This window comes from Clarias gariepinus, chromosome 4 (genome assembly GCF_024256425.1).
Source record: "Clarias gariepinus isolate MV-2021 ecotype Netherlands chromosome 4, CGAR_prim_01v2, whole genome shotgun sequence".
Lineage (NCBI taxonomy): Eukaryota > Metazoa > Chordata > Actinopteri > Siluriformes > Clariidae > Clarias > Clarias gariepinus.
Genome location: NC_071103.1, coordinates 1,882,501 through 1,908,775, shown reverse-complemented (window position 1 = coordinate 1,908,775; position 26,275 = coordinate 1,882,501). Strand labels below are relative to the sequence as shown.

At 43.1% G+C, this 26,275-nt stretch overlaps 1 protein-coding gene across 4 annotated transcripts in view; it reads right to left on the bottom strand.

Moving 5' to 3' along the window:
- The window catches only part of cdkal1 (CDK5 regulatory subunit associated protein 1-like 1), a 314,438-nt gene that overhangs the window by 103,901 nt on the left and 184,262 nt on the right, over positions 1 to 26,275 (bottom strand). For all 4 annotated transcript variants that reach the window (XM_053494246.1, XM_053494244.1, XM_053494247.1 and 1 more), the window contains exons 6-8: positions 22,686 to 22,734; positions 19,936 to 20,056; positions 3,862 to 3,965 (exon numbers count right to left, since the gene is read on the bottom strand). In XM_053494246.1, coding sequence (XP_053350221.1) covers positions 3,862 to 3,965; positions 19,936 to 20,056; positions 22,686 to 22,734 — 274 coding nt within the window. The remainder of the gene's footprint in view (positions 1 to 3,861; positions 3,966 to 19,935; positions 20,057 to 22,685; positions 22,735 to 26,275) is intronic.

The window sequence follows — 26,275 nt, the reverse complement described above, 5'->3', positions numbered from 1 at the left end:
TGGAGGGATGAGGAGATGGAGAGGAGGGTGGGTGGAGAAATGAGGAGACAGGAAGAGATGGAGGGATGAGGAGATGGAGACGGGGTAACAGAGGGGTGCGTTTCCATGGTAACGTCAGCGTGTATGTTAATTGAGTCAGTGAGACGATGTGGGACCATTTACACGTCTCACACCGAGACACGAGCGCACGTGAGAGAGTCTGTGTGTGTGTGTGTGTGTGTGTGTGTGTGTGTGTGTGTGTGTGTGTGTGTGTGTGTGTGTGTGTGTTACGTGTGTGTGTTAAACTGTCCACATTAAACATGTGTGTTATTTTTAAGTCTCTGTCCAAGTGTCTGTGTGTGTCGGTGTTTGTGCGCGCTACTCGAGTGTGTGAGCTCGGAAGTGTGTGTCAGGCATGTCTGGATTGTGTCTGCAAAAGTGTGTGTGCGCGTGTGTGTGTGCATTAGTGGGATGAGTGTGTTTGACAGATAAGTGTGTTTGTGTCGGAGAATGAGCAGGTTTATGGATGTTTAAGTGTCAGGGTAAGAGTGTGTGTGTGTGTGTGTGTGTGTGTGTGTGTGTGTGAGAGAGAGAGAGAGAGAAAGAGAGAGAGAGAGAGAGTGCAGGCTTTGCCAGAGTGAGTGAGTTGTGTGTGTGTGTGTAAACACTGACTTGACCTGTGTGTGTGTGTGTGTGTGTGTGTGTGTGTGTGCTTGGCTGAGGTCACTGTCTGGTCTCTGAGCTGTGTAAGGGCCCTGACAGGAGGCAGTGTAACCCCCTGGTGGTGGTGTGGAGTCCTGGTTCTGATGGACAGAGACCTGTGGTGAGAGTGTGTACCGCACAAACACACACCACTAACACACACCACTAACGCACACCACTAACACACACCACTAACGCACACCACTAACACACACCACTAACACACACCACTAACACACACCACTAACACACACCACCAGGAACAAACACACTTAATAAATGGAGTGAATAAAGAATAACTTGAGACACGGAGTGAGGAGCGGGAGAGGACCGCCGTGTCCCCCACTCGCTCTAACATCAACTTCACACACACAAACACACACAAACACACACAAACACACACAAACACACACACAAACACACACACAAACACACACACAAACACACACACAAACACACACACAAACACAAACACACAAACACACACACAAGGCTCAGAGTTCACAGACGTCACAGACCACGAGATTTCCAACCTCGCCTCCGTCCTACCGTTTCTAACCTCACAACGTCCTGTCTGTAACCTGGCGGCGTCCCGGACACGCCCGCGCAGCTTCTCTCACTCAAAAAAGACACAAATAAACAACATCAGCAAAATGAAAGAAAGAAGAGGAACGACAGAGCAGCTCTGCTGGGGGTAAAATATCAGGAAACCTCGTCCCGTACCATCCCGTCCCCAACCCCGCGGCCTCACCTTCTCAATCTCACGGCATATGACTCGAAAATAAATTATAATAAACTGCATAAGTAAAAAAGGACAAAAAAAAACTAAGTAAAAAGGAAAGAATAAAAAATTATAAAAGCTAAAAAAAGAAAAAAGAGAAACGAGAGAGCAGCTCTGCAGGTTCCTCATCACTCACTGGAGGAAAATATGAGGCAGAAACGTCAGATTCGTCTCTAACAGTTCTGTCTCTCAGTAAAGTGATGAAGTGATGGAGAGACGGGTTCATAAATAAAAAGTGTCTGGATGTTGGGGGAGCGAGAACATTCTTTATAGAAACAGATTATATGAATAAAGACTTCAGAGAAAAACACTTTTGTGTGTGTGTGTGTGTGTGTGTGTGTGTGTGTGTGTGTGTGTGTGTGTGTGAGAGAGAGAGAGTCAACAGGACGGTTTATGGAAAACGATCTGATTTGACTAACAACGTCCCGATTCTGGAGTAAACATCAGTGGAGTCGCATCAGTGGCGTTAATCAGCAGCCGAGCCTCATAGTGTACAATCACACCATAGGGTTAAAGGTCAGAGAGGGCGGGGCATGCAAAACAAACCCATAAAACCATCAACTGTATCGCAATGAAAATCAGGGGGCGAGGACGAACGTTAAAAAGAACAAAACAAAAAAACCCTGCAGTCTGGAGATCAACTTTCTATCAGGAGTGAGGAGAGAAACTGATCCCAGAACAGCTCCTGATCTAAATAATGTACAGTCAGTATGGGAGAGAAACTGATCCCAGAACAGCTCCTGATCTAAATAATGTACAGTCAGTATGGGAGAGAAACTGATCCCAGAACAGCTCCTGATCTTAATAATGTACAGTCAGTATGGGAGAGAAACTGATCCCAGAACAGCTCCTGAGCTCAATAATGTACAGAGAAACTGATCCCAGAACAGCTCCTGAGCTTAATAATGTACAGTCAGTATGGGAGAGAAACTGATCCCAGAACAGCTCCTGATCTAAATAATGTACAGTCAGTATGGGAGAGAAACTGATCCCAGAACAGCTCCTGATCTTAATAATGTACAGTCAGTATGGGAGAGAAACTGATCCCAGAACAGCTCCTGAGCTCAATAATGTACAGAGAAACTGATCCCAGAACAGCTCCTGAGCTTAATAATGTACAGTCAGTATGGGAGAGAAACTGATCCCAGAACAGCTCCTGATCTTAATAATGTACAGTCAGTATGGGAGAGAAATTGATCCCAGAACAGCTCCTGAGCTTAATAATGTACAGTCAGTATGGGAGAGAAACTGATCCCAGAACAGCTCCTGAGCTCAATAATGCAGAAATGAAAAAGACAAAGCAAACATACATTACAAATGAAAAAGTAAAAAAGAAAAACAAATTAACATAATAAAAGAAAAAAAAATAGAAAAATAAAATGTATAAAAATGTATATATGAAGAAAATAATTAATTTATTAGTAAAGCAAATAAAAAAAAAAGAAACAAATAATAAAATGAAAAACCCTGATAAAACAAAGAGAGACAGGATGGACAGATCGCCAAGCAGCTCTTTAAAATGTTTATATTCATCAAAAATGTCTCTCTCACACACACACACGCACACACACGCGCGCGCACACACACACACACACACACACACACACACACACACACACACACACACACACACACACACCATGTTCTCATACACTCCCAAAAAACTTCTCCCAACACACCCAAAGGTCAAAACAGTTGGAGAGCGAGTGTGTGTGTGCGCGCGCACGCGCACACACACACACTTCCTCTTTTTTATCCAGCAGTTGATCAGTTCTTCTCCCTTTTTACGCTGATGTTTACTTCCTGGTTTCTCTTCCCTTTGCTGCTGCTGCTCGCTCTCTCTCTCTCTCTCTCTCTCTCACACACACACACACACAGAGTACATTACAGTTACACACATGAAGTACAAGGTCAAGGTTAAACACGTGCATGCGCACACACACACACACACACACACACACACACACACACACATACATACAAACTACAACTTTTCCATTTTAACAGTTTTCATATTATTTAAAAAAGGTTTGATTCACTTGACAGGCGATTCACTTGATTCATCTGAATCATGATTCATTCAGTTTATCTTAGAAATGATTCACTTGATTCGTGACTCATTATTTATTATATTCTGAATCTGATTCATCAAAGAAATAATTCCAAACCTTCCCTAAGATTTTAATCAACTGATTCGAATGAAGAAATGATTCATGATTCTAATATTTGCCTGATTTTGTGAACCTGATTCATTCGACACACGATTCAAGCTCATGCATTTCCTGAAGACTTTCCTAAAAAACCAAGAACTCAAGCTGAGCGTTAACATCTCACGGTCCTCCATCAGCCTGAGGAGCGCTGCAGAACACCGGGGTGAGACCACACAGAACCACACTCACCCTGGAAGGACTGTCTGGCTCGCTCCACCAGCTCCTCCACGGGGTAACTGGCCAGGTCTCCTCGAGCGTGCTTGGTTTTGCAGTACGTGCAAGCGTTCAAACATCTGAAGGACAGGAAGAGAGACAGAGAACATGTTACAACACCAAACACTCTCCACAAGGAACCATTCCAAACTTACTCTTACACACTCCCCATGTGGATGTTTTTTCCTGACGCTGGTCTAAGTTGTTGTGTCATGACTATCACTCTCTAGAAAACAGGGTTCCTCAAGGGTTCCTCAGACAACACAGAATTCTAGGAAGAGTTCTTTTGCTGCAGAAGTTCTCATTTTCATCTCTGTGTCGATGGGTTGCCATGGCAGCGCCTACAGTAGCTAGCTTCGTGAACTAACATTGACCTTGTTTGCGCTTTGATTATCTGTGATGTAATAAACTCTTTGATGTGATGGAGTTTTCTGTGCCAGCATGCTCGTCTAACATACAGGGAAGGAGTCTCCAGTGTCAGAGGTGAGATATGTCTTCTGACAACACACGCACACCAACACACACACCACTGAGACAGGACCCCACACACACACACACACACACACACACACACACAGCTCTTCTCATGACTCCTCCTGGTCAGTCATTATCAGCATCATCAGCATCTGTAAAAATCTTCTTTCATGTTATTCAAAGCCAGAAACAGCCTGAGGACGTGTATGTGTGTGTGTGTGTGTGTGCCTGTATCAAAGATGGCATAATTATGCTAACGCAGTTGTGAATAACTTTATGCACAGCACTAATGATCTAAAACCTTGGGCTCGATTTACAGCCAGACAAAACCTGTGTTGTGTTCTGATCCAAACTGTGATGTGTCAGTGAGGCTCGATGCTCTCCCCACTGCCCCTCCCCCCAGCTCGCCCTCCCGCTCGCCCCCCCGCTCGCCCCATCAGCCCTGGAGATCACCCTTTAAAGAGACAGCCAGCTGGATAAATAGCCCCTTTGTAGCCACCACAGGCGTCTCGTTTCTGACACGAGATGCTCTTAAAATGAGGACCGTCTATCTCACAGCTCTTTCCCCAAATTAAACCCGGCAATAAAAGATGGAGGACGGGTCATGAGACCTGGGCGTTTGGAGCTAGAAGGCCTGCTTTACCGTGACAGAGGGCAGCAAACGAGAGAAGATCATGACTTATAGTGCGTGATATCTGTAAGACCTTCTGTGCTGGACCGAGTGCTAGTCCGGGTTTATATTCTGGAGAAGTAAATTCCCTTGATTCTGAATGCGTGTAGCTTTCCTCATATACGTACCGACTTTGGACCGAGCTCTAATGGGAACCTTGTCCTTTGTCTAAAAACTTGCTCCGTCTAACCAAACTGAACAAATCTGCTGACTGAGACGCGCCTCTACCCCCAGGTCGCCACCTGCACCGACTGCGTTTCTTAATTACTTTCTTTGCAAGCCGTGCATTTCCACCCTTCAGTAATTACAGGGGAAGACGCAGGAGGACAATATATTTAATCGTGAAGCAGAAGGAAGAGACGGAGGACACGCGGGTGGGTGGTTGAGGGGACTCTGGTAAGGCCACTCGGTCCCTCTTCCTCGTTAATTTAGCGACACTGCTGACTCGGGGACGATGCGGGAACCCTCAGATCTCCTATTAATTCAGTCACAGTGCGAGCATCTGCACAAAATTACACTGAGAGAACATGCACAACTTCCGGGGACTTGATAACCTCCCGAGTCAATGGCAACTGGTTTGTTGTGTGTGTTTTTTTTGTTTATTTTTTGTTTATTTTTTTTTTTACATGCATGAAGAAAACTTAATTATAAAGGAAGTTTAAACCTCGACTAAGTTGTACAGCTCCTACTGTAGGGACAGGGACGAAAGTGAGACCTCAAGCTGGAGGACGCGTGGTCCGACGCCAGAGTTAAAGACCAGCCAAGATGTGCAGTGGCAAGGTTTACCGCGGTAAAAAGGCAAACATAAAAAGCACACGCGTGCCAGGTTTCTGTGGTCAAGCCCGATGGGAGTCTTTTCTCTCCGAGTACAAGAGCTTACAGATGAGTCAGGGTAGCCATGGAGACGCACTGGTAAACAAACATGCGCCTGACAAAAAAAACTCTGGCTCTGCCGACCACATCACAGGAATCACTGGCCTTCGTGTTTCTCTCTCTTGCATACACACACATGGAAGGCCAGGGAGTAAACACGGCTGGCACAAAGGCAAGCCTTTCAGCTGTGCAGCTTCACCACGCTTCCTAAACTCCTAAAAGTAAAGACAAATAAAGATGGTCAATAATTACAAGTGAATACAAACACAAAGACAGCAGGAGATGGAGTTCTTTCGAACAACCTTTATTTTAAGAATGTGCAATACATGAGTGTTCCTGGGTGTTCCTCAGGTTAAGAGCTCAGAGGAGGAGACTATGAGAGCTTAGAGCATCACCCTCAGCTCTCATGCTCAGCCTGGACAGCCTTAACGAGCTTTAACAAGCTTAATCATCAGACCAACATGGGTCTATCAGAATTAATTAGCGCACACTGTCGAGGTCGGAGGAGATGTGCAGGGGTTTGTTAATACTCTGACCTGACTGCAGGACTTCCTGTTGTTTCTTTTAGCCCCCAAGAGTTATTTTTTCCATAGATTCCTTGTTTTTCATTTCAGCCAGATGACCTCAACAGGCTGCACAGCAACGAAGAGCACAAAGGGACTCTTTGTTATGACTTCAGAGATCGCATAGAGAGAGAAACCCCGCCATCGGAAGGGAAAGGCACCTCCCGGCTCGGGGTTCGTCTTACGAGGCATGAAAATCAGACTGACAGCAGGGAAGGAAGTCAGCGTCCCGTCAGGAATAAACTTTCCTAGATTCGAGAGACGTTGAGCGTGATGAGTTGACGCTTTATCCACTCAGCGGATCTCTCAGGAATCTGCTTTCATGTCGGATGTTGAGGCGATGACTCGAGTTTGCAGGAGACCAACGACGGACACGGGAATCCATTTGCTTTTAAAAGCCCTAGGTGACAGACATGACGGCTCGTTAAAGGTCTCTAAAGTGTTACCCACAAGCCCTTGCTGGCGGCACTCCAGAATTCAGAAACAAACGTGGTCTTAAGTCGCGATTTAGTAAACTCACTAATTTTACAGTCTTAAGAAAACAGGATTACGTGATGGAGACGTTTATTTAAAATGGATGGATGGAAGGAGTCTCCAGTGTCAGTGCTTTGTAACATCTTTCTCCTTGACCTGTCAAGTCATGACATGAAAAGTGTTTATGCAGTTGACATTAAGACAGCAGTTTAATTTGTTTCTTGCTGCCAGGTGATCGACTTTGATGGATGTTTAGCGAGCACGAGCGAGAAATTTAACGCCTTGTTTGTCTTCGCCTTCGTCCGAGCGAGCGAGCGCGCTGACGATACGCTCTCAGGTGAATGAATGCGTCATGTTTTCCTTAACGATGTGCGCTTCTGTCTGGTCTGGTTTCCTCCCGTCCCTCCTCCTCTTCATCACTCTGACAGCGCTCTCTCCTTCTGTAATTGCATAATTAAAGTGTAATCATCTTCTGATCTGCGACACCGCACCCCCCCCTCGCTCTCACAGACGAGAAAAATGGAACGCTAGTTTTTAATTAAGAGCAAATCTGAGAAGCGAGGCTGTAATCTGAGAGCCGGCAACCCCGCACCAGGTCACGGAGCCAAGCCGGCAGACCTTCAGAACTCGGCTAAGCCAGCAGTAGTGTCTGAAGCATTAATGCGTCGTTAAGAATATTTTTTACAGCAATAAGGGAAAGGAAAAAAAAAACAGGGCTGAAAAGAAATTTCTTGGCTCCAAGTCAGAGGGGGACAAATCGAATTAATTAGCAAGTCCAAGGGAAAGGTGAACCATTTGATTTTGTAGCAAGAAACCAGGAGGATACAGCGAATGTGTTCATTAATACGAATTGTGGAAAAATGGTAATGACTTTAACTCGTGTAAGGAACAGCTTGAAACTTTATTCTCTCTTGATAACATTTCTGGTCATGAAGCATGATGTAGAGACATAAAGAGATTAGCAGAGTTGAAACCGTGAGATCACTGTGCTAGCATGAGCATTACATTAAAGACACCTAGGAACAAAAATCCTTATAGCCCATGTACTGTAGGTAACCTGCTTGTTCTGTTGCTGATATGGGGAAGTTCCAAACTAGGAATTTTGGACCATCAGCCCACACCACAAATCCTTGCGAATCAAACAGGGTTCTTGCAAGGTCCAAGCAAGTTCATAAAGACGTGTCCTAGCACGTTTTATCCTGAGGAGCTTCATTACAATTTCCGGAATGATCCTTCTCTCCAAAAGCAAGAAAGAAGAGGAAGAAGAAAAAAATATGAAAAACATGAAGGTCATAAAGATTGTTATGTTTGTATCACAGATCTATGCTGGAGTCTAAATTGTTCTCATCACCTTCTTTACTTGGATCTTTCTAAATTTTTTTCCCCTTAGCATCACCATCACCTTTGTTGGACCCTTAACTAGTCAGGAGCTGGGCAAGAACATCAAACCCGCAGACCCTTTAACCAACAAGACCTCAGGATTTTTGACCTTCCACGCTTCCTGAGCACAAGCTCAAGTTCTCCCACACCATAGATGATTATTTATTTATTAACTTTTTTGATCCCAGTGTGGGACATCAGTGTAGAAGGCTGATCGGTGTCGTTTCCTGTGGTTGTTGAAAAGTAGCGCATAATGAGTAACACCATGCATACAGGAACCGTACAGGAACCGCACACACACATGCTCACATGTAAACAGCTGAGGCTTGGTGTTTATGTGACCCTGCAATGTTCTGAACCACTTCCCATCATGCTTCCTGTTTTAGCGTGCCATTCAGCCTGTCGTGCGAGCTGTTTTGATGATGACGGTTAGACACCGCGGCTCCCGCAGCTTTGCCCGACATGTTGCGTGTGCTTCTGCTGTTATGCAATGCTCCGTGTTTGACACTTCACTTCATGATACTTCAAAATTACGTGGCAAAATGTGAAAGTGTCGTCTCTGCTTTACTGAAAATATCAATATATTTGTATATTCCTATTGAATCTGTTCTGCTATTATCCTCTTTAATTTCTTTCCATCTTCTAGAGCTAGTATTTAGTCAATCTAAAAAAAAAAAAATATCAACCAGAGTCATGTCCATCCACTCAGAAATTAATAGGTCTCCCAAACAAATCAATAACGTTTATGGTTTTGGGATCACGGTTATTCTCAGCGAAGACCTATACCACATGGGATTAACTTTGAGTTCTTCACACCCCAGTCCATGTGTCTGTCCAAGAAGCAATAAAACCCACACACACATTCGAAATAACCCAATAAAGCCATGCTGCTTTATTGCAGCAGAGAACAAAGAACCCCAGAAATACAGGATATCATTTTGCCATAACTTTTGCAGAGCCCCAGGGAAACCAAACCTGCTCCTGATGGAATTTTCATTTACTGATCAACCCAGCCCCATTCTACAGGAGTTCCACCCAAATCACACCTACTCCTTGAGGAGTTCTGACCAACCAAACCCACACTTGGAGGAGTTCCAACCCACCATTTCCCTCCTGTTCCACAGACCAATTCCACATGCTCATGAACAACTTCTTATCAATCCTGCTTATTCTTGCACGGCTTCTACGTTATCCTGGTCCATTCTGAAGCAGGATCGACTCATGACAAAGCGATTCTAACAACCTCATCCATTCCTGAAGAAATTCCAAACAATTCCAACCATCCACTTCTGTCAGGATTCTGAATGATCCTGGATATTTCTCATACTACTCAGACTGATTACATTTGTTCACTAACTTTTTCATATCTCTACCTGTAATATTTATAAAGCTGATAATCTATTCATTAAAAGAAATAAAACAAATAAACCATGTGTGCTTTTTTTTTTTTTAGTTTTTTTTTATTGATTCTTGTGGTTTTGGTTTTTGAGGTTGTGTATATTAATGTAAACCGCACATCCAAGAGTGATGTCATAGCAGTTTCATTTAAACCCAAACCAAAATCCATCCTGAATGGTTCCTGTAATGGATGTGTTCCTGGCAGCGCTCTCACTCGCTAACTTACAGAATTAACACTTACAGTAATTATGTCTTCTTGTGCTGCCACACAGTACACCTGGAGGTCGGGTGCTGTACCCCCAGAAGTTATGAACCGAATTAACCACAAAGCCTCAGGTTCAGACCAGACCTCATGCCTGGACGTCGCGCTCTCCATCAGCATAGGGAGTTTTAGGTAACTCTGACATCAGCCCTGACATTTGGAGGCCGAAAGCATAGAGGGAGCTTTGTGCGGGAGTGAAACTGCAACTGGGGGGTTTCCATCTCTCTCTCTCTCAAACACACACACACACACTTTCCTTGAGTCACAATCACTCGAGCCAGGCTGCTTATCAGCTCATGTCTCTCACTGCTCGCATTCACTCCCTGACTGATTACGGCGGTATGGAGCTCCAATATGCACCGCTGACCTTCGCTAACCGCTGAGTGAGAGTGTGAGTGTGTGTGTGTATAAGAGAGAGAGACTCTGCCTCTGATGACCCTGACAGTCCAGACAGTCCAGACTTCGAGTATCAAATTATGACTGGACATATGAGTGTGTGTGTTTATGTGTGTTTTAAGGCCAGCAACCTCTTAACTGCTAACACATTATCCTTTAGATTTCTACTCAAGTCTGAGTCTAAACCCTTAATATTAACTTAGAGAAGTATTTCGTACATAATCTTTACCATATTTTACAACAAAAAAACATTTACTAACATTAGTAGAAGTTTTTTAAATGCTTAGTTTTGAATAAAATAAAATCTCGTCTATAAATGCTTTGATGTCGTGTTCTCCTGCGATCTTAGCGTTTTAAGGAGAACCCACTGAGAGGTCGTCAGTCTTTAAAGTTTATCTAAACTCTGCGTGAAGAGACCCGCGGCCTCTTCATTATCCCCAGATCACTGATAACACGGCTGTTTGAGTTTACGAGTGCGTCGGGGTGCCGCTTGCCTCCCGAGCCCTAAAGCACCCTAAGCTCGTTTTGTTTCTCTTCGAGGACCTCGCTGCTTTTCACGTAAAGGTCAGGCGAACGTGTCGCCGCTGGCTGGGCGAATGCTTCCTGATCTTTTCTCTCCTGAGCATCCGATGCCCTTGCTGGCTGGACTCCTAGACAGTCTCCGTCCGGGAGAGAGAGAAAGAAAGAAAGAGACGCCGCTCCCGTGCCGAGAGCCACTAAATTCAAACCGTTAAGCTCATCACAGAGGTGCAATAAAAAAGCAATCACGCCTTCCTCTTTTTGTGAGCGCTCGTGTTTATCTCCGTCTGCTCTGCGACCGGGTTCAGAGTTCACGTCTCCTCAGCGCGGTTTAATCAGAGTGTAATTGACCACAATGTGAAAAACACTCGACACTTCCTCTGCTCCTCTCTGGCTTCACTCTCATGCGAACTCCGTGATAAGGGCAGCGAAGCCTTCAGCATTTCAAGGCAGGAAAAATAACACACGTTTTTTATTCGCCACTCACGCAACACCTTTTTTCCCTCATGTGATGTTATAATTTACAAAATAAAGGTGCATTATTGTCAGACTTTATATCAGTTTTCTCGAAACAGATGTTCTTCCAACATTCCAGCATCAGCACTTCGCAAAAGTCAGAAGTCAAGCTGTAACTTTTATTAAAGATCACCTACACACAATATCACATGCAAACTACAACGGATAAAAATATGAAGTGGTGTTTGTTAATAAACTGCGCAATAAATGTTGGGGCCTTGCTGTGGTCTGAGAGGATTAAAACGTGATAGTACAAAAATGTAAACAACTTCGGGGTGGTAACTAAAGCTGTGCGTTTTAAACGGCCGAGAGCAAATCGAGCTTTTGTTGGGTTGGTTTTTAATTCGGAATCAATTAACACTTTTTAAATCACCATCAAAGCTTTTATAAAAAATACAAAGCACTTCCAAAATAGTCTCCATTTGCAGAAATTACGCTTGTTCTTCTCTTGAACTTTATGAGCGATTGGTGCAATACTGCCACCTTTTGGACCAGAGTGTGGAGCAGAATACGGGCAGGGAAAAAAAGATTAATGCTTTAATCGAGACATTACATTTCAGCAAACATACTTTTAGTTACTTTTAATACTTTATAACTGTAAGAAGTATAGCTGTTTGAGACAAATCAGAGTAATCATGAGTGCTACTGAAGAGAACCAAAAATCAAACCACTCTTAAAACAAATCTACGTCTGATTTACAGCTCTAGCGGTAAAAGGATGTTTCTCTTTGCAGCCCCGTGTCAATGATTATTTAACTATAAGATCATCACGATTCTCATCACACTTAAAAGGTTTAAGTGAAACAAATTCTTGCTTTACTGACAAATTGTTTTTAATAAACTTAAGTTTTAAGTTAAGCCTTTCTTTGTCACATATACATTACTGCAAAGTGGAATTCCTTCTTCGCATACCCCAGTGTAACTGGAGTCAGAGCGCAGGGTCAGCCATGATACAGCGCCCCTGGAGCAGGTAGGGTTAAGGGCCTTGCTCAAGGGCCCATCCATGACAACCTGGTGGACCTGGGGCTCGAACCGTCGACCTCCCGATTAGTTACTTAGTGCCGTCGCACTCTGAGCCACCACCGCCCCACTGCTTAACTTAAGTATCTGAAAACTTAAAACACATAAATAACGTAATAATGAGAGATAAGAAACGTATGAATGCTGTAAGTTCGTAGATCAGCACGTGTATGCTGAACTGTTCTGTCACTTGGTCGCTGTGCTCTGTCGCTAATCGTGCTCTCCGCTCCACTCTATCAGGATCGGGTGATTGTTCTATCACTCACTGATGGCATAATGGGCTTGGGACGAGCAGGAGGAGGGGGGGATGGCTGGGGGGGGGGACAAGGAGTCCTGATGATGTAGAGGTCTGTCAGGCAGCAGGCGAAAGCTGACCCCTTACCGTTGACCCCTGCATCCAGCGCATCAGCTGCGAGTACACCTGCGAAGACGGCTAACCCAGTTTAGCTAGCCGCGCGGCCCCTGGCGCGGCATGTCTATTTATCTTGAGCCGTTAAGGACGCAGGAAGCGCTGGCAGATGGAGCCCCGTGTCCGGCGCTGCTCAGACGACACCACATTAAAGTGATTGAGGTGTGCCTGCTGGCTCCTATTTCATGCCTGACAACCTGCGCTTGGCTAAAGGCCTTATTTCCACAACACAGCTGAGTGGAACAATGGCCCGCTCGATTGGCACCGTCCCAGCCGTGTGTGCAGGCAGGAGGCAAATAAAGACCGACAAAGACCTTTTTCTCCCCCAAGAGCAAATTTGGCAACGATACTCGGCTCTGTCACGATGATGCATGCTAATGGGTTTGACCGTCGCACTAACATCTAACGTGACCAGAAGTAAGAAGCGGCGACAAACTTCTCCAAAACTTGGCTTTCCGGCTGCAGCTCAAATGCCTGGCCTCAGTCATCACACGGAAATATCGTTCGCAAGAAAACATGACGTTCAGGAGTTCAGGACAGCGTTCGTATCCTCGAGTAAAGCTCACGTTCACCTGACGGCAACCTCAGTCACGTCTCTACTGGGATTTTATGCACCTGGAAAATGTTTGTTGATCAATTGAAATAATAAGACTAATAAAACCTGTCATTCAGTTTGGACAAAAGTAATGGTGCCCTTTAAAAAACAGAAGGGGTCACAGGACTATGTGTCTGTCGAACCCGACTTTGTTGCACAACAGGCTGTTTGTTTTTCCGCCTTCCTAGACATTTAGTTGTTTATATGCTAAAATTAGTGCCAATTACACTTCACCAAAAAAATTGTGGTTCACCCACAATCAACCCACAATCCATTAATATCCTTCCTCATCCACCTACATTTGCACATACTCGTTTCAGTCTTTTTTTTTTTTTTTGGCAGATTCTGTATATATATTATGCACATTATATTCTTTTTCTCTGATTTATTTCTGATGAAATACAGAAATACAAAATTTTCTTTTTAACTCAGTTTAGCAAATTTTAAAAGTTAAATGAGGTTAATAATGCAAAAGCACAAAATGAGAATAGCATAAATACAGCTGAACAAAAACAATTTAAATAAATAAATAAATAAACCATTTTTATATACTTGCTTTTGTTTACAGTAGTATTTACTATTTAGCAGTTAACATCTCAGACATTTAGTCGGCATTTTGTTATTTTTTAGCTCTCCTTACCTTTCACGGACTTTAGCAGGAATGGCTAAAAGTACATTTTAGCAATTCGAAATTGTACTGGTGTAGTTTTCCAACATGTTAATAAAATCAAACGTTTTTATGTTTGTTTTCACGTCTAAGTCCTCAGTTCGCTTGGTGACATGGTGTCATCTGTATCATCAAAAAGGAACCGTGCATCCCACCCTGCTGCCGAGTGTGTATACGGCTTCTTGTGGGTTTTAACGTGCCGCGCGACACAAACATGAATAAAGCAGCTCAGATCGAGGTGAGGCGGTCTCGCTCTGAGATAACGGCGCTCATGAATGCTCAGCCTCGTTTCTGTAGATACGGAGCTCGTCACATACGACATAACGGGAAATTAGATCCTCTAATGAGGCGCGTGATGTTCAGACACGGCTGATAAGCACCTTGATCATTCAGAAGGAAGTAAAGTGACTGACGGTTTGGATTGATGACGAGGCTCCAGACGATGACGTTACCTCGGGAGACGAGAGACTCTCAGTCTGGGAGGGAATAAATAAATAAACGCATTAATAATTGTTGTTTTTTTGAAGCATCAGGATGATGGTAATTATGCAATCTGGTGTAGATTGTGTTAATAGAATAAAGTCAGAGAATTGCAGAGTAAACAGCGCTGCTGTTTATTTATTTTCCCCGTGTCCCACTGATGAGGTGCTTGAGGTGAAACTTTAATGTTCCCAGCCGTCTGAGGTCACCTAGCGCTGATATATCGCCCAATAATCATCCTTCTTGGTCTTCTGGTTCTCCCCCACGCCGGCTACAAGGCCCTGGAGGGTCCCCTGCGTCCTGAGTGATTTGGTTGTCCGAGGTAGTCGTTCCCCAAGGTACAGCAACAACAGAACAACGGCTTATTTCAGGCTAAGGTTCAGACCCGACCTCGACTCATGAGTCCTATGCTGAGACTCCAGACATGTTTACAAACATGGGGGGGCTGACCGAGGTCGGTCCAGAACACAAGCTCAGCAAAGTACTGACCAGATGAAAGAGGACAGAAGCTCTCCTTGCAGGTTTGGCCCATGCGCAAGGTGAGAACGTATTACTTGATAAATATAAGCTCTGAAACCTGAAGGTGATGAAGATTCCTCAACCGCAAGCGGTCACATCAGTGTCGTGTCATCCACCTGGACTTGCTCAAATTAGGCCCAAACCTAAGACTAGATCCTTAACTCTGCTGTTCAAAAACAGTTCCTCAGCAGGAGGAGGATGCTGCTGATGCCAAGTACTGACCAGACGCTCTGATCAGTTCTTCATCTGGTGTCACATCAGACCCTAAAGCTTGGGATGTTTATACTTCCTTTTTAAAAAAACTCCTTCGAGGTGCAAGTCACGCCTGTGATGGTGTTCCACATTCGCATCTTGAACACAAACAAACTTCTTACTCTCATGAATGAGGATAATTAAGATCACACACACACACTCTCTCCCTCCTGCACTTCCTCTCGGACCGGCCGTTAATAAATTAAACATGATGAAACTTTGTTAGGAGCGGCACTTCTGCGGGAGATTTAATCGAGGCTATTGATTTTCTATGAAGTGAGTAATGAAAGGCTCGGGCGAATTATCCATAACCGTGTTTATACCTGATGATGTATTAGGCAGCGACAAGAGGACCAGGGTGCACCTGGAGTCCCTGAGGACGCTGGGCTGAGCGAAAGAATGACTGTGTGCGTTTGTGGGGGTGGGGGGAGGGGGACTAATTAATATCAAAAACAATGCTAATACAAATACAAGACGGTCTCCTGTTGGACTCTTGAACATCTGTGGAATTCAGGAATCTAATTGGCCGGAGGAGACAATCACACTTTGGTTCATGGAAGGAGTCTCCAGTGTCAGAGGTAAAGGTGAAGCTTTACTGTAGGTATTATAAAAATAAAAGAAAGGTTTGATCTTTACATTGGATCAAAGCTCTTTTAGTGATATCTTAACCTCAAATAATAATAATAATAATAATAATAATAATAATTATATCACTAATTACATTAAAGATCAGATCAGATTATCAGATTTAAAATTTTAACTCTTTCTACAAACTTTTAAAGCCAGTAAGTGTTACACTATTGATAAGTAATTAATCTTAAATATAAATGGGTAAAAACTACATTTTTACAGTCTGTTTTTCATGAAGGAAAATGAGCAATTGTTGTAGCGTTAGAGGAATAAAACACTTCAGGTTGTGCTGCTACACCACGGGTGGCTATTTTACCTCAATGACACGCAGCGGTACACTCCACACACACTGGAATGAAGGCTAAAGAATTGTCTGACGATGCCTAAAACTCTCTCTGTGTGTCTGTATTACTACTCCTTATTTTATTCAACCTTAAAGTTTATGCTTTTCCGACATCAAAAGGACGAGCTTTTCTTATGTAACATAAAAATCTGCAACCATAATAAATCACAAGTGGGTGTTGTTTCTTTTCCTTAGCAGCAGATCTTTATGAGAGAGGGGATTAGTCTTGAAGGTGGTCGCTCTGCGGGGCTGACGACGCCTGAGGCCGGAGGAACAGCCGAAATAGATAGTAAATAGAGGGGAAGGGAAAAGAAAAGGGTTTAGGAGAAACAATCATTAGCAGAAGTTTAAAAACTAAATGAAACGTGTGCACTTTGTAATTTAAATTTCCCAGCAATTAGCGCAGATTTTTCCAGGCCTGAGAGCAGCACAGTGGAGTCGGTGCGGAGAAACCCGGAATTAGAAGCAGGCTGTCGAGACGGGGACGCTAATTATCGCTGCTCGCCTGCAGAGCTGCTATCATGAACTGATTAAAGGGCATTTAGGTCCTAATAATAATAATTGCCTTGGATGATAAACTCTATCTGGTGCAGTTATCTATAAAAACAGGGTGGAGTGTTTAGTCAGGACGAGTGCAAGTGTCCCGGTGCGGGGAATAAAACGTGTGAATGAAAAGTGTTTTATTCCTCTTGTAACGCAGCAACTTTTATTTGTTAAAACTACTGCCGGTGGCAGTGTAATTGCTTAAAAAGAAAAATTTAACTCCACTGACACTGGAGACTCCTTTCATGTGAAACTAACAGAAAAATGAACAAGTTGTCTGGGGTGGGGAGAGTAATTTCAGACCGAGGGGGGCTTGGCGGGGGGTAAAAATGGTCCAAAGAAATGAGGTGCTCAGATGATGAGATAGACTGAGGATTAATTTAACGTTGCACGTGTCAAACGTTCGGCACGCTCCGAGGCACGGGAATTAATCACGATAAGAGTAACACAGACCTCAGAACTCAATCACTCGACTTAAGATGCATTCCGCCGTGAAGGACTTGAAGTGTGATGGACGAACGTGTAGGCCACTTCAAAACGCTTCAGCCTCTCAGCCACCGAGTCGCGACGAAGCCGAACTCGTCCTTCAAGAGCGAACCTCGCGGTACAGCACACACTCGAAGAAACTACTCAATTACCCTAAAAAACCTCTTCTGGAATCTTAATCGTTACACACACAGTGTTGAGAAACAGCTTAAAAGAAGGGGAAAAAGAAGAAGAAGGAGAAGGAGATGGAGCAGCGACTTGACATCAATCCAAGTCGTCCTACAGAGACGCTTTTCACGCACAGAGATAATTAGTGACCTTCTAAAAGAGTAAGGAGGGAAAAAAAAAAACACACGCTCTCCTGTGCATCAATGCAAATTATAACTTACAAAAAGTTAATCTGGCTGCAAAGACCCTGGAGAGGCAACACATACACACGCACACATTTCCAAAATAGCTCCCAGGACAGCGCGGCTCTGCTGCCGGAGTGTGTACCTGTGCGTCTCGCGGCGTCTCCGTCTTCATCTCGTTTGTCTCTAAGCGCTGCCCTGAGAACGGTTTTTAATTACGCAGCGGGGTGTCAGGGAATTCAGCAAGCAGAGCGGCGGAGTCGTGAAAGAAAATAAACGCACATGAATAAACACAGCTTTCGTAAATAGAAGCAGAAACTGCGAAAGCTTGGATGCACGTGTATTTCTGAGGACATTATTGCAGTAAGTTTGTTTTTCGCCATTTTGCAGAAAGAACCAGAGACACTACTTCTGAATGAAACAAACGAAGTGCTGTTTACTTTTCAGAATTCCTGCTCGAGGATACGCGAGAGTTTCCTCAACCCCCAGAGTTCTTCAAGTGACGTTTGATCAAAACAGGCACTCTGAGCATCGACAGTGAACACGGCGGCATGTTTTATAAAGTTGCACTCTGTACACACACAGTAGACATTAGAGAGATCAACATGCGTGGATTTTTCTGGTAACGACTCCCAGTTAGCTCAGTGTTAACATAAGGCCGCCACAGAGGCGTCCCGCGTGTTCTGTTTCACCTTGTAGCTTGAACACGTGGAGGTCGGAGATGATGTCTACAGAAGGTGAAAGAAGGATTCTATGATGACATGGAAAGAGCGTGAGAGATTAGAAATGCATGCGCACCACAGTGAGGCTAAACACAGGCCACAGGGTGGAACTTTCTAGCCAGTACACTAAACTGTGACGCTAAAATGATTCATAACGTCATTCTATGTTATTCTATTCTATCTTGTAAAGGGCGACATTGACGACTAACACACAGCGGGAGATCATGTTCAGTAGCCTGTAGCTTACGTCTGATAGCATCTCAAATACCAATCTTGTCCTGCTCCGTCTTCTGTCCTGTGAGCATTCCCTTTAGCCATTTTATTGCTTTCTTAAAACAGCGAATCCTCGTGCATGGACATTTCTTCTGCTTTCAGAGCAGGTTCAGGAATCAGACAGAGAATTAGGACAGGAAGACATCATGAGAAATTTTAATATTGAAAGCAAATCAAAAGGGAAGCTTCCAGAAACTCACCAACATTTTCTTACGTTCCTTGGTTCTGTGGTGAAAGAGGCATTCATCTACAAACTTTCAAAGGAAACGGTCCCGCTATACACCCCTGAGGAACAACTCAAGGTGAAGTTTGAATTGTTTTACTCAGATCGGCCCTACAAGAACCGGTTCTTCCTTTTTCTGCAATGTTCTTAGATCATCCATCTTCCTGGTACTTGACTCGGCTGATCTCAGATGTGGATGTTGTCTAGGGTGTTGTGATATTCCTTAAGCCTACATTGCAGAAACCCTTTTCCTTCCTGTAGATCATCTGAGACTAAAGCTCTGACTTTAATAACAATTTTACATTTTATAGATCTACATTTCTAACATGGTAGGTTAAACAGGCCTTAAGCTTCTATGTTCTTTGGGTTCCTTGGTAAAAGGAGCAAGACTTTCATATTGCATATGTATGTGTTTAAGTCAGGCATTTTTCAAAGAGCAGCAAGTATTTTGATGTAAAAACTAATGGCCTTGCTATACACCCTTGAGGAACGCCTGAAGATGGTTGAAGGCTGTCCTGCAAAAGGAATGTGTAGATGCTCTCTTAAATCTATCTAAAGAAAACACACTAGTTTGACGTCATTCTGGACCCATTAGAGTGGAATCCATTTGATTTATGAATGAAGGCAGGGTTTATGTATTAGCTCCACCCACTTTGCGTGGACGGGGAGGAATTCAAATCGTTACCAATTATCATCAATTTATGAGTGAGGGAGCGTAACCTAACGATCCACAGCAGCTGATTAGAAGGCAAAGTGTTTCTCTCTGACTTTAAAGTCAAATTCATTCATTCTTTTTTCTTTAAGTGGCCAAACACATAAGAAATCAATTCATCAATCTCAGTATGCATCCCACCCTCTTGTGGGGATGCACACACACCCACAATCAAAGGCACATTAGAATTTAAATTACGCTGCAGGGAGTTCTGGGAAAATGGCAGCATTTGCAATTTAAAGAAATCAAGTTTTTTAAAAAGAACAGAAAGAAAGAAAAGAAAGAAAAAATAAGCAGCTCACCCTGTATTGATGGAAATGATTTCAATCAGTGGGTTCTTCCTAATCTTTGGCAAATCCAATCGAGCGCCGCCAAGCCGCTTGCCGTTATCTTTCTTCGGACCCAGCAGACGTACGGAGTGACCTTCACAACACACACACACACTCTATGTTAGCATAGCACAGAAGCATGGCATTACAGAGGTGTACTACTGCGCTGATGTCTCCTGCATGTCTGAAGGTACTGTCCAACACAGTGCAGCTTCAGCACCGACCCTCGCCTCTGCTCACACACACACACACACGCACACACTTGAGTCAAACGGCAGGCTCATGATCAAGAGAATTTACTGGGAAAACACCAAGTTGTTAAACGACGCTGAACAATAACGCAACTTGTACCTTCAATTCCTTCAGAACTCCATAATTACTTTAGCCGAGTTTTCACACCTCGAGTCCAAACCAGAGCAGATTTCATTTGAACACAGTCTCAGACAAACCTAACAGTAATAATATGTTTACACGGACTAGTGGGGAAAACAAAAACACTAAACAATTACTAAACGGGTTTGAGCTGAGGAAAGTGTACTCTACAACCGCGGTGACGAGAAACTCATCTCAATATGCAAAAACAAAAACATCAAAGGAAAAAAAAAATCTCAACATGGTGACAAAAAAACGAAGAGGTTTGGAGAACTTTGAAAACGCACACATGGAACAAACAAAAATAATTTAAATATGAAATATGAATTTAATAGACAGTTTGATTATTTTTGATTATCTTTTTCTGGACAATTTTTTTAGAACACATCATTGTTTCGCGATGCTTCGTAACGTTTTGCTAAAATACAGAAATGTCGATGTTTAGAACTAAAATCAAGCCGTTTGAGGAAAAAAGAAAAAAAGAAAGAAAGAAAAAGCATATAGAGCAGTTGATGAGTTAATGTCATCTTTATCTTGTGCGAGTGTTTATTAATCAGCAGGTAAACTTGGGCTTTGTAGAAGGACATCAGTCATTTTTCGACAGTTAAACTTTTAGTGTTTTCTTAATATAAAAATAAAAAAAAATCAGTTAATAAACTTTTGAGATCGTTTGTAGAAACTCTTCAGCCGGCAACAGACGCTTGTTTGAGTCACACAGGAAGGTCTGATCTTAGCAGAGCAATAAAACATCTAAAACATACTTAAAAATAAACATTAGACCTTTAAAAGTATAAAATCTGCCTCGTATAGTGATAAAACAACAAATGTACCGCGCGCTACAGCCGTGTAAACATCCAACGAGAGAATAAAACAACAGATCGAGCTCTCAGAGGTGCTGAGACTTCCTGAACCAGGGATTTTTTCTCTCTCTCCTTTTCTAATAAAGCACGCAGCTAGATAAATCCGATAACAAGCGAGGCAGGAGTTCGCGCTCGCATCCAATCGCTCCGCTTTTATCGTGAGACGAATTTAATTACGGCCTCCGAATTCAGACCTGAGCACCGCGAACTAATAACGGCTCCTAAATTATTCATCCGGCCCATCTACATGCAAATAGCAGCGTGTTGGAAAAACACACACACACACACACACACACACACACACACGTGTAAGGAGTCATTTTCCAATTCACTGGTTCTGTAAAAAGTCACGGATCCTGTGTGTGTGTGTGTGTGTGTGTGTGTGTTTTAGAAATGATGAGGGAATGAAAAGGAGAAAAAGATTAAAGGTCATAAGTAAAAATTAGTTTTTACTTTTTAAATTACTTGGTACAGTATAAATCCCCGAGGAGTTTATGAGAAATCATTTGCAAAAAAAATAAAAGTCACAAGTGTTTAGCTTGCTAATTAGCAGTTAGCAAGAAACATCAGGAACAGACTAAACCCTGACGGAGGGCAAAATAAAATTAAATGCGTGTATTACGTTGAAAGTCTTTCAAACGAATCAATCTCTCTCTTTTATTTTTTTAAAGAATCACTTAATTAAATAAGGCCGGGTTGATCGCTTCGTACCCTCCCGCTACCAGATCAAAGACATTGACGTGATCAAACAAACACGCAGGGGCGGAGTTCCTTGAACCACGAAGCTGGTGATTGGATGAGAAAATCAACTGAAGCTGTACCGAGAGTGAACGATGAGTGAGTCATGACCCGAACCATAACGGAGTGAATCAAACACACCAGGTTTATTTTTATGTTTTACGTCAAATATAATAAAAAAAATAAAAAAAAACTAAACGTAGAACGCTTTGTATTTTAGGAACATACATTGAAAAGGAAAAAAAAAGTTTGTGGATCGACACAATATCAAAAACATTATTTGCAAATAAAAAGAAGGAAGGGTGTTTGTTTATTTGTTTGCTAAAGATTTAATAAGTAATTTCCAGCTACTTAGTTGCTAAATGAATCAGAACCTGATTGTCAATCATTTAAGTTACGTTTGTAAACCAGCCAGGTTGCCCAGGGAATTATGGGTAATTCAGACATCATTATCAGAACTGTAATGTGGATGGAAACCGTAGCTGTGTTTGTGGGCGGAGCCAGCACTTCGTGTTCTGTACAGAGAGCTGGTTAACGAGCCCAATATCGTAAGATGTTGAGGGTTCTTTAAAAGTCCAGAACATTTTCTTTCTCACAAATCTAAATGAGTTCCTCGTGAAGGACCATCGAAGAACCCTAAAGCGCAGAAGATCCTGTTCCATGGACAGATTAGCCTAAACAACACTAACAGCTAAGTGCGATCAATCAGCGTGTTAATGTGAAGTCGTGGATCAGCTGAGGGATTACACTCACCTTTCACCGCTTCATCCACCACCTCCACCACGCGGTCGATCTGCTGGACCTGGACACACAGACAGAGAAGAGAGGAAAAGAAAGATAAACAACAGGACAGAACAGCATGTGGAATCATTTCTTCGTGTATTCCGATCATTGTACTAACCGTGCTAGAATTGGGAATGTTTCTGATTAATAAACTAAAACGCCTGCACGCGTAAACAGTACTTTAGCTACAGTAGTTTACTTTTGTCCCTGGTCTGAGATTTGCATTTTAATTTATTAAATCGTTTCCAAAGTTCTGTCTTTTAATACGAAAATCAGCAAAAACACCAAAAAAACCCTGAACATTTGTTTCTCTATACGGTGCTAGAAAAAGGATGCTAACTTCCACTTACTATGCTAACAAGAAGTCGTCATTAGCGCGCCGTGCCTTCCTATAACTGCAGGAGTAGCAGGGCTACCGTAAATACACGACAACGTGTGAAAATACACGACAACGTGTGAAAATACACGACACGGTGCCAGGACGGATCCTCTGAGACATGGACAGCCAGGGACACTTCAGTTCCATCGATGTCTATGGGCGAGTTTTGATTTCCAGGAAATTCACAATGAGTGTTTTGGCTTTCTTGGCATTAAGGGTGAGGTTATTAAAGGAACGCCATGGTGATGACCAGAAAAAAAGATTAAAATGTAAAACATATAGGACTGAATATGTATCGCTTTTTACATCATCATAAATATAGGGGACAAAAAACCTAAGTGGGTTAATGCAGGTGCATTTTAATGTCTTTATGTGGTTTTATATGCAGCACTTCAGCTCAATACTGAGACCTGAGCGACATCGTGGGGAAAAAAACAAACATTATTGGTGAGTACAGCATCTCAGTCTGATTGCTGTGTGTGTGTGTGTGTGTGTGTGTGTGTGTGTGTGTGTGTGTGTGTGTGTGAATATGCTTTTATGCTAAAACAGCACTTTATCAGCTCCACCCATCTCTTCAGTCATGAAGCCTGAGAAGATTTTGTGTGTGTGTGTGTGTGTGTGTGTGTGTGTGTGTTTGGACTGCACACACTCGTTGATAGAGATCATATAACAGATCAGATCTCTCGCCGTATGGCACGTCTGGCATCCTGAGCGCAGCAGATTCCCAGGTGAGCGGTTCGCTCCACAAACTCGGGATGATCATTTAAAGGAAATAAGTCGACAGTTTACTCCTCGTATTACAGCAGCCATTTAGCAACAATTATATGTTCGGAGTTAAACTTGTGCTTGACCGTTACAAAGCTCTAACACTGGAGACTCCTTCCCTAAACAAGCTTTTTTTTCCCCTTAAAGGAAACTTCACCATAAACAATTACACATGTTTTTTTCGTTTAATGTGCTGTTACCATAGAAACCGGCGTGTTAATATAAACTGCAGCTCTGATCATCATCCAACTCCTGTCGACCAATCAGAATTCAGAGCTCGAGCTCATCAGCGACTAACAACCTGAACAAACTTAATGTTAAATCACGCTGAACTTTTAAACGCTTTTCCGGGAAAAAGGCGTAATAAAGAACTCGATGCTAAATAATAAGCTTAGGGTGGATACTTTAATTAGAAAGAGCAAAAGAGAAAATTACTTGATTAAATCACTATCACCATGAATGTTTGACTTGAAGTGTTTCACCAGCCTGATTTGCTCAAACGTCTCACGTTTGTGTCCCATGTTTTAACAGTCGCAGCACTGACAGTTTCCGATCTAATTCTAATTATTATTTTTTTCTTTCTTTATCTGATCAACAATTTCTGACTGTATCAGCTTTAAAGCAGTTTCAGAGATCAGATAAGCGCTGGGTTTATTTAAAACATACAATAATGCAGAAAAAGTGTCTGTACACTCGTGAAATTCACGTAAAAAACGTGAAAACAGAGGGTCGGAATAAACGTAACGATCCATTCTAAGTTGTTAGGATTCAGAAAATGCAGTAAAGCGCTTCACCCGAGCTGTCACATGTTTCTTTGACTGCATTCGTTTCTGCGCGACGCCTGCCGGAGAGCACAATTTGACCCATTAGAGGCGAACGTGTTACAATTGCGTGCCGTCTCCCACGGCTAAATAGCCAGGCACACGGCACCATCATTCATTCTGTCTGTCACTCGTTCCGCCCCCCAGGGTAATTACCGCTGCCCACTGACAGCAAGAGGCACCAGGCCCCCGCCTTTTATATGCATGACAAGTGAAGAAATCCATATCGATACGTCTGTAATTGCGGACGCAGCGTAAGCTCGGAGCAGGAACCCTGCAGGACCAGAAGCACCGCTGCGAGCTCTGAACGCTCGAGCAACGGGACAGTTTTAACAAGTGGATTCTGTCGAGGAGAGCTGGTCGAAGTTTTGGTGAAAGGGGGAGAAGCGCGATCGCTCCGAACGGTTGCCAGGTTTGGTCTGAACTCAGCCTAAGATCTGGAGAGATGTTTTCTGAGGGTCGGGATAACAAGGAGCGACGCCTGTCCGGGCTCTCGAGACAAGGAAAGCGTCGCCCCCTTACCGTCTGAGGTGCGCCGGGGTGAAGGCCAACCGCCTCGCACCTCCAGCTTCACCTCCCCACTGCGCCTACGATCGATAGCTCTTTTCAGGCCTGCACTTACCGTCCTCTTTTTACTTCAATCGAGGGGATAAAAAAAAAAAATAAAAACAGAGCAGGTGGTTCAAACCTGCTGGGGCTAAAGAGGTTTTCAGGTCTCCACTGTGACAGAAGGGTTTCAAATGCCCACTTGCCCCTAACACCCAGGGGCTATTATTGAGACAAGAAAGCAGAAGATGAATCAGCTCACAAAAGGTGGAAGTTCTTCTTTTCTTCGCTTTCTCGAACGTAAAAATCGAAAAAGAAAGAAAAAGTCGGGGGGAAAAAAATGTTCTCCGGACAAGAAAGAACCGAGTGGTCGATAATTACGGAATGACCCGTCTCTTTTGAGGGACAAAAGTCACGGGCTTTCTCTGGGCTTAACACACAATCATAAGAGTCTGCTGATTACTAAACACCACACGCTTTCTAATTATTGGCACCCATTATAAATCCAGCCCACCAAATAAACAGTAATATGTGTTTGTTTGTTTTTTCCTCAACATAATAGGACTTTGATCTTAAAACAACCCAAAAAATGTATTAGGATTATCCAATCTGTTTTTTTTTTTTTTTAAATTAGGGTGGTGGGTGGGGTTGCATTTCAAAATCAAATATTTCTGCTCATTTTCCCAATCATTTTGTCAATGCCCGAATCAATCAACAATAATTTTGTTGTTACCATTAACCCTGCCCGTTCCCCCGGGGTATAACTAGAAGGTTGCACATGGCTATAATTACACCTTGGGGAAAATTTTCAAAGCACGCTGAAAATGAAAGAGACAGATGGCTGGTCTTGACCTCTTGACCCGCGCACGTCAGATAACGAACACCAGCGTATATAAGAAGTCAACTGAGAGTGAACGGAAAAAAAACAAATTGTAGCGGCAGGTTCCTCGGCTGCATGAGGATTCAATTATTTTGCTCGTAAAGTAGTACCGTTCACCTGTTTAACATTCTCAAAGACGCTTTAATCAGACAGAATGAATGATCGCTGA